Here is a 12,387-nt window from a genome sequence, read left to right on the forward strand (position 1 = left end):
GGACCTATAGGATTCATAAAAGGTGTATTATGTACCCCTGGGCCTGCAGGGTTCATGAAAGGTGTATTCTATACCCCTGGGCCTGCAGGGATCATAGAAGGTCTATTATATACCTCTGGGACTACAGGGTCCATATAATCTGTATTTTCTACCCCTGGGCATACAGGAGGCATATCAGGCATATGCCACATCCCTGGGCCAGCAAAAAGGGGGCAAGTGATTTACACAATGTGCATGTTCTATATATGATGAAAAAATTAAAACTCTTTATTTGTGTGCACAGGGAGGAAAATGGCCGCAAGAGGGTTAAACAGCTTCAGAAACAGTTACAGGACATTAAGAAAGAAAAGGAAAAAGAGATCCAGGACCGAAATGAAATGATTGCTCACTTCAAAGATGAACTTCAAGAAATGAGAGCTAAAACCAACATGGAGGGCAAGTACATAAAGAAGTCTGCAGAAGTTGCTGTTGCACAGACACAAAAAAGATGCACGCTTTCAGAGAAGGAGCTTAAGGAAGAGATTGAGGTATGTGTCATAAATCTCTTTTTATCAGTTCATCAACAGTTTCAATAATAAGCAGTTTTGAAAGAGTATGTGCAAAAAATATATTTTTATTATTTTATTACATTCTTATTTTAGGAATCAACAGGCATTTAAAGCACTGATATTTTTTTCAAATCGTTTAGATCTACATAACTATTTGAATTTACATTTTGAAAATATTCTTAAAACAGTTCTTCTCCACAATAAAAGAAAATTTCAGAAGCATATCACACTTGTGCAATATGCTTCATATGATATATGTCTACAAACACTTTAAAATTTTCTTGTCAAGTGGTTTGACCAGGTTTGATCAAATTTGCTAAAGCCTGTTTTATAGGCATTATTTTGTGCCCTGACCATCCAACGAGACAGGGTACAGTTTCTCTATAAACTGCTTGAAGTGGGATATAATTGCACTTTCAGTGGTTGGGAAGTAATTGCAACAATCTGCTTAAATATGTCTTGCTCATTTCCCTTAGAACTATTACAAATGCATAAGTGGGATCAATTTTTAAAAGCCATGCTGTCTGACGTAGAAAGAAAGAAATTGATATCAGTAAAAAGTTGGTTTGATTTAAAGAAAATCAACTTAAAGTTTGTGGCTGAATTTTGGAAAGGTTCAATTTCATTATTAGGTCAACAGGGTGCATTGTAAGGAGGGTAGGGTCCATTTTATTGCCTTTTCTAAAGGGAGACCACACTGATAAACATTACAATGCACCATACACTGTATGTACTGGTAGAATCTGCCTTGCATATCTGACAATTTTCATTTTCTTGAATTACATTCATGTGATTTAATTTCATCCTAATACTGGTTAAGTGTGTCAGAACCCCTTTTGCTTTTTTTTTGTTCTTGTTTTCTTTCTTATCTCTCCTATTATAACCAAGCTCATATGTCTATTATATGTAATTTATTGAACTAAATCGCTCAGTATCATGCAGTCTATATGAGTCATAGAGGATGTCGAAGAGGATACTACCTTATAGTGAGACAACCTTATAAGGAAGTAGATGATACAGTATTCATTATAATGCAGTCAGTGGGAGTCATAAGGAATACTACCTTATAGTGAGACAACCTTATAATCAAGTAGATGATACAGTATTCATTATAATACAGCCTGTAGGAGTCATAAAGATTACTACCTTATAGTGAGATGACCTTATAATGAAGTAGATCATACAGTATTCATTAAAATGCAGTCTATGGGACTCATAGGGATCATTACCTTATAGCATGACAACCTTATAATGAAGTAGATCATACATTTTTCATTATAATGCAGTCTATGGGAGACATAGGGAATACTACCTTATTATATGACAAACTTATAATAAAGTAGAAGATGCATTATTCATTATAATGCAGTCTGTGGGAGTCATAAGGAATACTACCTTATAGTGAAATGAGCTTATAATGAAGTAGATGATATATTATTCATTATAATACAGTCTATGGGAGTCATAGGGAATACTACCTTATAGTGAGACCACTCAGTAATGAAGTACATGATACCATCATTATAATGCTGTAGATGGGAACCATACAGTATACCACCTTATTGTGAGACTGCTTTATAATGGAGTTTGCATTACAGTATTCCCACATTGTCATGCAGCCCATGGGAAGCATTAAGTACACTGCCTGATGGTGAGACTACCTTATAATGAAGTGCATTCAGTAGTACTCCCTCATTATAAAACTGCCCATGGGAATCATACAGTATACCACCTTATAGTGAGACTGCCTAATAATGAAGTACTTTGTACAGTTTGCCCTCATTATACAACTGTCCATGGGAGTCATACAGTATACCACCTTATAGTGAGACTGCCTAATAATGAAGTACTTTATACAGTTTGCCTTCATTATATAACTGTCCATGGGAGTTGTTCAGTATACCATGTTATAATGGGACTACCTCATAATGAAGTATATGATACATGTAATTTTACTACTGAATGATAAAATAAAATCCATGACCATATCTGACATATAACAGTAAACATGCTATAATGAGGGGCACTATAGAGAGGGAGTGTTGCTTTCAGAATCTAACATATAGAGCAGTTAAGTTTTTTATTTGATTTTAGTCCTTGCGACGACAAATAGATGAGGAAATACGTGTCAACAACGAGGTCGTGTCCTACCTTGAGACACACAAAACAGTAAGTATCCATAAATTTACCATTTTATTCTCAGTATGATTCAAACAGTTAGAAAGACAACAGTTTGGATTTGCGTTACACATCTGAAGAGTTGATTTAGTTGATGTTTATCCCTTTATGTTCATTGATTATGCTAATTGATCAATTCCTTCTGAATTGCCAATTTTAGTCAATCTAGTCATAAGACCGAGTGTGGTTATAGTGTAGGTTAATATCATCAAGATCTCAAGTGAGTTTGAATATTAGAAAGATCCACACATATTAACGAAGTGATCTTGCATCTGATGGACGAAGCTTATTTTCACTCAAGAGACCTTATTTCTGATCCAGTTTTGATCTGACTTGAAATTTTTACTTTCGTCATTAAGAAATTAGACTTGTTCGATAAGGATCAAGATACTCACATACACCACTACCTGTTTTTAATGTGCCTTGATAACTCACAAACCCACTTTTTACGCAGAGGCAGATGTAAATCCCACTCTTTGCTTATAAAAAATACCCACAAAAATTGGACTCTATTTGCTGAACGTGAATAAAATCACAAGCAAAATTGGTCAGCAAAACCTTAATATATTGATTATTTTTTTTCCTCAAAAGCAATTGTTAGTCTATGAAATGCACTTTTTAAAAATTATTCTAACATATTTTTTTACATTTCCTTTTAAAACAAGTCTCAATTCATTGTTAATAACAATATATGATGAAATACCAAAAATGTTCATAATGCCAACTGGTGCCAACAGTTCAACAAATATCTATAAATTAAGTCATTTAAAGTGAAATTCATGTTTCAATTTTTATCTTTTAATTTGGTGACTGTAATCATTATAAATGTGATATGCTTTTTTATATTCAAATGTGAAAGGTTGTAATTGACCATCAAAGTGATGACTGCAAACATTTCCATGTGAACCTAATCTGTGCCACTTGTGTTCTGATGTTCGATTTGCTGGGGTGTTTGTTGCATTGTTACAATCAATTAAAAGTATACTAACTTTGTATTATCACAATAATTACGTCCTTTGTATCAAATCAAGTCAAGGTGCTGAATAAAAGCCATTAAAACACCTGCAATCCTATAGGTGTAGTGGCCATAGTCATGAAACACAGCCAACTCATTTTAATTGGCTGATTTACATGTAACAGTGTTATAAATCTTATTATGTAAGTAATATCATTAAAAAGTATAAGATTAATCAGCAGCTTATCCTAATCATTCACAAATGTGATCAACGTACTTGCCATATTCACAGACAGGGCAGACATAAGTGGCAGGTGATACAGGTGAGTGCCAGGATGAAAAGCTGGTAGTGTGGGTTCGCATATTTGCCACTGAAGGTGATGCTCACCTGGTGCTGTTTCATCCAGGACAAACATGCAATCGCCCTGTTTACACTGTCAGTGTTTTGGGAGGGTGTTTTGAGGTCTCACTGGGGGTCAGTTGCATGTCCACAAAATAATAGCATTGTCCTATTTAGATTAAGTTATATTTTCATATATTTTAGAAAATTGTTGGAAATTCAAATTTGATGAAGATAAGAAAATAATGTATCTGTGTTTTTTTTTAAAGCAACTTAAAAATCATTGTCCAATACTTTCACCACATACATGTACCAACACTCACACACATATACCAATACTCACACAATCACAAACAGACAGACAATGAATAAATGAAAAATACCAAGTTTCTGTCTTTAAAATCCATTGGACAATGGAATATTTTTGCTGCTGTCAATAGTTTGGGGTGAGGGGGGCTGGTGGGTTAAAGGTAATGCACTCATTAGAGATTGGATGGTACTGTTTTTCATGCTTCTCCATTGAGCTTGTTGAATTTTTCTCAGCACCTAACATGATCTTTCTGCATCTGAATTGCTGTGAGGAGTGTGTCAAATATTCTGCATGGTGTTGCTTTGTCAATGGATGCCATATACTCCAAATTCACAGATGTGCAGTGTGTGCAAAAAACAAACTTAGATTTGCTGGGCTTTGCTCATTTTGCAGATGGCTCATACTTTCCTAAATCATGGTTGTATCTCAAAATTGTGCCTTCAAAACTGAATCACACTTGTAACCTATTCTGACTAAAGACATAATTTTTGTTTTGCAATTGTAATGTTATATATGGAGTGAAATCTGAGTTCAAAGAAACATTGGAACTTATCAGGAATTTACCAATAACCTTTAATAATCTTGCCTTAAACATTCACAATAAAGGCAATGATGTGTAATAGCTTTTGTTCTTCAACACCCTTCACTTTGTTTTACCTGTAACTACAACAGAGTTAGGTTGTTACCTTTTAATTGCCTCTATGATAATCAACAGTATAAACTGCCTCAAGGATAGCTTTAAATGGGATAAAATCAGGATTATTTACTGTTTATGGAGACTACATGCTTGGGAAATATACAGTATTGATCAATTGATTTATCTCTCTCAGTGTTGGGGATCTGTGAGCAAAAATATCATGTTTTTTGCAATACATATCATGTTGTGGTAGGTATGGGTCAAGGTTAGCAAAGGAACCTAGTGAAAAGGTGCATATGTACTTGGTACTCAGTACATGAGTTTTATAGATAGGGTTCTTTATGGAACAATCAGATTCTAGGTTTGTAATTAGCATTCAGAATTATGCTGAGGGATGAATTTCATGACTACTTGCAATGAAATCACTGCCAAAGTATTGCATTAATAGAACAATAGAAAAGCCAGTTTTGATGTTGTTGTTCTAATGTAAATTGATCATCTTTAAAGAAAAAAAATCTTGTTTTGTTTTGTTCTGAATAAAAATAACACTAGACTGTATCCACATCCACATGCAACATGCAGTGACATTATTATCAGTATTGTCACTGTTACACTTGTGATATGTCTTGAAATCTATTGTATGATCTCTCAAAGATTGGTTACTTTGCAAATAAAGGTAATTAATGCAGAAAAAGTAAACTAATTTATTCGAAATGGGATGTTTATTGATAATTATTCCCAACACAACCATTTAACCTCTCCTCACCCACTCACTAAATTTTTCAGTGGTAAGCTTGGTAACTCATGCCCACACTAATGCTGCAGTCTACGGTTACTTGATTATGTGCAGGTTATTGAGGCATTGGTGTACTAATGAGGTGACATCTTGTATCTGGTTGACTGACCTAGATACCACTCTAGATACCATATTTCTGATTCAGATTTGGAAAAAAATGAAATTTAAGCTTATTTTGTAAAGATCATGGATATTTTGAGAATGAATAAGATTCATGTATATTAATCTGATTGAATTACCAATTATATTACAACTGATCCAATTCTGATAAAACTTGGAATTAGGGGTTGATCTTCAAGATTTTAAGTGAATTTGATAATGAATGAGACTAGTGCATATAAATGAGATGATCCTGCATCTGATTGGCAGATCTTGTTACCTCTCGGGAAGCCATATTTCTGATCTGATTTAGTTGTTAAAACTTAGATTTTGGATTTTGGAATGACGTCTTATGTTTCCATGGAAGGATCAAAATATTTTTGTATTATTAAATTTGTGGATAGTGGAAGTGGTTATGTTGATTCCACAGAAAGATCAGAGATCACTGTGTCATTAATTTTTGGATTGTTGAAGGGTTTCAGCTTTTTCAAAAAAGTATCAATATTGTCTTTAAATTTTGTGGATAGTGGAAGGGTTTATATTGCTTCTTGGGAAGAATCATTGCTCATTTTGTTTAAAAGCTTTTTGATCATGCTACATGTCTGCAGCATGATGCCACAGCGCTAGACATCACTTAGAAGTGGCACATTGCAGACATCATAGCGATATGACTGAAACATTGTTAAAGCTACTGATACATTAAAAATCAAAATCACATCACATCACACATTAAAAGCTTATGGAATGTCAAAGGGTTTCTATTATTTCTACAGAGGATCATTCTTCATTGTATATTTAAATCATTGGTTTTTACCAAACAGGAAATCCACCAAAACTGAGACCCCACAAATAATAGTGACTTGATGGTATCTTTTATTTTCTTTGCAGGAGCTGATGAAGAAGGTAGATTACTGGATGGATAAATATGAGAAGGACATAGAAGCTAAGCAGCATGAACTGGACGTGCTGAAAGCCTCTAAAGCCAAGGACCTAGAGAGGCTACAGGAACTGTCCAAATTGGTACAGCTAGAATTATTGTTCACTAGTATTGATATGTTCTCAGTAGTTTTTGTTTTTCTGTGTCAGTTTCATGATATTATTGAAAATAATAATTGAATTTGTTTGCTCTGTCATGAAAGAAAAGCAACATGAACTAGCCCAGGATTACAAAAAATGGTTACCAGCAAACTGACACTCAGTCAAATGAAAACTGTGACATCTGATTTGCCAAAATCAAACAAATGTCAATCCATTAAACCTTGTTGTTTTGACTTGAGGAATTTATTGAGTGTGAGAATAATTTATAATTTTAGGACCCAGATGTGTAGAAGACCTTAGATGGATCATGTAAGACTGTGGGAATTTTCCAAAGTTGTATGCAATTTTATGTCTCTAGGCTACGACCTTTCAGTCAGATTATGTTAGGTTGACAAGACAGTCTTAATTTTTTTTATCAATTCTATGGCATGAAGTGACCAAGAATGTCAGTATGAGCATTCTCCAACTTTTTCCCCACATACTGTAGATAAACCATATTTGAAACTACTTTGAACTACCGTCATGCCTACAGTTGTTATTTTGTTACAATAACTTCATTGACCTTATAATGGGATAACATTTGTCACCACCAAAAGCAAATTTAGCGTCAGTCAGAAGCTATTAGAACTTAGATACATTTTCAGTTTAAAAGTTACAGGAATAACGTAAAGGTTAAAAGTGTGGGTATTTCATTGATAGTTGAAACTTTATCAAATGTATTGTCTATGTCTGTCTTTAACTGTGAAGATTTATTCTCTGCAGATCTAGCTGGATATTTGTCTACCCAAAAAACTTAGCAATTTTTTAAATATCACAATGATTAATTTGGAGTGAGTTTCAATTAGTCAGGGTTACTAGAATTGGAAAGGGATGAGGATATTCTGATTGTAAGAGTGCAATGCTATATTGACTGACACTGGAATGCTAGTCCACTTTAGGGCAACGTCCCTCCAACCACTCAGATAGCCTAGTGGTGAGAGCATCTGCCTTGGCTTGGCTCTCAGCATTAAGAGGTTAGTGTTAGGACTGGTTGGCCTGGTGTCATGATAATGTGACTGGGTGAGACATGATGCTACATGTCTGCGGCGTGATGCTTCAATGCTAGACATCACTATAAACTGTCAAACTGCAGACATCATAGCGATATGATTAAGACAATGTGGAGTGAAGCAGTCCAGGTTAAGTTTCTGTCTTTAGGGCATGCCAACAATGACTCACACTCATTACTGTCTTATCATGAGTCTTCAAGGAATGCATTCTGTCTGTCTGACTGTCAGTCTGTATATTTGATTGATATCATTGACTTTCATTGTAAGTATTATTGATATTCTTTCACTAACATGGAGTAAAAGCAGTACATTTATTTTATACCAGGTCATGAATTACTGGATTTTCCATGTGAAATAATTGTTATAACTCACTGGAATGAAATACAATAAATATTTTCAGTGCTGTGTTGATAACATTAAAACACTACTCTTCTGAGCTATTGTTAGACGCTTGTGTGGTCTAGTGGTAAGTATGGCTGCCTTGCCTACAGACAAATCGAGTTGAAATCCAATAATGTACATATACCTTATTCTTCATTTTTGTTGGTAATCTTTTGCCCTGACTAGAAATGAAACTTATGTTAATATAGATATTTTCTATCTGAATATACACATACATAGCACAAAATAAATGATAAACCACTGACATTGTGATGTGGGATACAGAAGAAAAAAACCTGCTACACTGTACTTCTGTCTGTTGCACATATTGCTAGCCAATAAGTCTAAGTGTAAAATAAAAAGAAAATTACTTGTTCTTAATGAATGATGGATATATTTCATCTTATGGGGGAAAACTTGAGTATTTTCACCCACTCAGTAAAATATGTCCATTATTTGCTCATTTTAAACCAGTATCCTCGCTCTGTCCAATGTACTGAAGGTCCCTATTTTCAGAGTCAAGTTCAAGACCTAGAAGTTTAGTTAATAATTATATATATGTGTGTGTGCGTGTGTTTCATTATTGCCAACCATTGCTTGTTGGAAGTTCAACAAAGGGATATGTCGACATTCATGTTCATGTCTGTATGTACATCCGCCTGCACCTAGATTACCCTCAGCATTAAGTTTTATACTCTCATTTAATCCCAGCTACAAATAAGATTTGTTTCTTCTCTTTTTACCTCTTATAAGATGAAATATATCCATCATTCATTAAGAACAAGTAATTTTCTTTTTATTTTACACTTAGACTTATTGGCTAGCAATATGTGCAACAGACAGAAGTACAGTGTAGCAGGTTTTTTTCCTCTTATAAAAGTGAATTGCAGTTGCACAACCTATTTTTTTTTTTCTTTGACAATATTAATACACCGAAACATGATGCTATACGATAGTCAGATGTGCACTCTCTGTGTAATAATATACACATTGATGCTATACAATAGTCAGATGTGCACTCTCTGTGTAATAATATACAAGTTGCCGGTATGTCAGCTATAACTGAAGTTGATCATGAATAGAAAACAATCCTGAATGCTTTCTAGTCTATGTCCAGCAGGCTCTTAAAATGTATTGGGAGAAATAGAAAGCATCATAATGAATGTGATGTCCAATACTGTTACCTAGAAACAAAATTAAATCAGAATTGGCTACAATATCCAGAAAATATGGAATTCTATTTTTTATCACTATACATACTTGCTTATAAGTTGAGTCCAACTGTAAACTGCATAGACCCAGATCTGCCTTCACATAATGTACAAGCAGATCTGAGTCCATCCAGTTTGTTACTAATAATCATTAGAACAAACATCACAGACCCTGATCTGCCATCACCTAATGTGCTAATAGATCAGGGTTAGGGAACTTCCACCAAGCAAGCAATGGTTGGCAATAATGAAAAAAACACACACACATGTTGTTTACAATGCGACTTGACTTATATAATAACATATAGACTGCTCTGGTGGCCTAGTTGTTAAAATGTCTGCCTTGGATGCAGGGATGATGGGTTCAAACCCCAGCCAAATCATACCAAAGACTTATAAAAATGGTATTAACAGCTGCCTCGCTAGGCTGTCAGCATTAAGAGGTTAGAATTGGGACTGGTTTACCTGGTGTGAGGATAATGTGAGTGGGTGAGACATGAAGTCACATGTCTGCGACATGATGCCCCAGTGCTAGACATCACTATAAACTGTCTCACTGCAGACATCATAGCAATGACTGAAAAATTGTTACAGTTATGTAAAAAATTCAAAACACACAGACACACACACATGTACACACACACACTAATATAAAGTATAGGCTTTTATGGTCTGAAAATGGCTATGTTTGGCAAGCAAACAACATCAAGGCCAATGCCAGCTATTCTTTAGCGCTTTGTATTCAAATATAAGTTGAAAGTTTTCTCAAGCCAGCTAGTGGATTATAAAGTTAGAACTTTCCCAGTTTCCCTTGGTTGACTTTCTATAATCATGATACCAGTCCATTGTATATTAATCCTCATTCCATAATCATGTTACCAGTCCATTGTATATTAATCCTCATTCCATAATCATGATACCAGTCCATTGTACATTGATCCTCATTCCATAATCATGATACCAATCCATTGTACATTATCCCTCATTCCATAATCATGATACCAGTCCATTGTATATTAATTATCATTCCATAATCTTGATATCAGACCATTGTATATTATCCCTCATTCCATAATCATGATACCAGTCCATTGTATATTATCTCTCATTCCATAACCATGATATCAGTCCATTGTATATTAATCCTCATTCCATAATCATGATACCAGTCCATTGTATATTATCCCTCATTCCATAACCATGATATCAGTCCATTGTATATTAATTATCATTCCATAATCTTGATATCAGTCCATTGTATATTATCCCTCATTCCATAATCACGATACCAGTCCATTGTATATTAATCATCATTCCAAAATCATGATACCAACCCATTGTATATTAATCCTCAACACTTCTTCTAAAAACCCAATGACTTTGGTGACTGGAGTAGCCAAGGTTATGAAGTGTCTTTCTAGAATGAATATTATTACCTGTTACAGTCATTTGCAGTTAATGAGACCAAACATAGATACTTTTCTATACCAAAAGAAGTTTTTGACTCCTGAGCTTTCAGAGGAATGATATTTGGACTGGCATCACATGGTCAACTAAATGTTGATCACATGACAAAATCCTTCTGTACAAGGGTGGAAGTTCAAACCTTGAATTATACTTCAGCACTGGTTCCCCCTCATTGATTTCAATAGTTTCCCATATTTTGCTCCTGAAAGTATTATTTTAGAAGCCTTGAAACAAGAGTCAAAAAACATTTATCCACCAACAGAGAATCCTTGGCAGTATATTGTTGAACATTGCAAAGAATCAGGGCATACTTTTCCTTGGGATAGCATCAGAGTACCCTATAAAATCATTCTTCACCAGCTAATTCCAAATTAAGTGTGTGTGTGTGTGTGTGTGCATGTTTGTGTGGGTGGGCAGGTGGGTGGGTGTGAGTTAGTGTATGTGCATGTGTGTGATTTGGATTTTTAACATAGCTTTAACAATTTTCAAGTAATATCGCTACAATGCCTGTAGTGTGGCAGTTTATAGTGATGTCTAGCACTGGGGCCTCATGCCACAGGCACACAGCATCATGTTCCACCCAGTCACATTATCCTGACACCAGACCAACCAGTCCTATCGCTAACCTCTTAATGCTGAGTGCCATGCAAGGCCTCTGCAGGTACCATTTTTATAAGTTTTTGGTATGACTCAGCCAAGGTTCAAACCTAAAAGCTCATGCATCCAAGCTGGACACTCTAAGCACTTAGACCACCATAGCAGTCCAAATTCATTAAGGCTTTATTACATTAAAGCATATGTCATTGGTGTGTTCTTTGGAATGTCACATAGGCCCTATGCTCTTTTTCTGTCTTTTGGAATGTCACATAGGCGCTATTCCCTTGTTGTGTCCTTTGGAATGTCACATAGGCCCTATGCCCTTGTTGTGTCCTTTGGAATGTCATGTAGGTCTTATGCCCTTGTTGTGTCCTTCGGAATATCACACAGGCCATCTGTCCTTGTTGTGTCCTTTAGAATGTTACACAGGTGCTATGTCCTTGGTGTGTTCTTTGGAACGTCACATAGGCCCTATGACCTTCTTGTGTCCTTTGGAATGTATATCACATAGACCCTATGTCCTTGTTGTGTCCTTTGGAATGTATGTCACATAGACCCTATGTCCTGGTTGTGTCCTTTGGAATGTATGTCACATAGGCCCTATGTACTTGTTGTGTCCTTTGGAATTTCACACAGGCCATATGCCCTTGTTGTGTTCTTTGGAATGTTACATAGGCACTATGTCCTTGGTGTGTTCTTTGGAATGTCACATAGGCCCTATGACCTTCTTGTGTCCTTTGCAATGTATGTCACCTAGGCCCTATGTTCTTGTTGTGTCCTT

At 35.3% G+C, this 12,387-nt stretch overlaps 1 protein-coding gene across 2 annotated transcripts in view; it reads left to right on the forward strand.

Annotated features, from left to right (window-relative positions):
* Positions 1-12,387, forward strand: part of LOC149799447 (dynein regulatory complex protein 9-like) — a 29,416-nt gene that overhangs the window by 12,797 nt on the left and 4,232 nt on the right. For both annotated transcript variants that reach the window (XM_089958790.1, XM_089958789.1), the window contains 3 exons: positions 284-527; positions 2,643-2,717; positions 6,752-6,883. In XM_089958790.1, coding sequence (XP_089814916.1) covers positions 284-527; positions 2,643-2,717; positions 6,752-6,883 — 451 coding nt within the window. The remainder of the gene's footprint in view (positions 1-283; positions 528-2,642; positions 2,718-6,751; positions 6,884-12,387) is intronic.

The sequence above is a fragment of the Sinohyriopsis cumingii genome, chromosome 5, assembly GCF_028554795.1.
Source record: "Sinohyriopsis cumingii isolate HCF-2022 chromosome 5, ASM2855479v2, whole genome shotgun sequence".
Lineage (NCBI taxonomy): Eukaryota > Metazoa > Mollusca > Bivalvia > Unionida > Unionidae > Sinohyriopsis > Sinohyriopsis cumingii.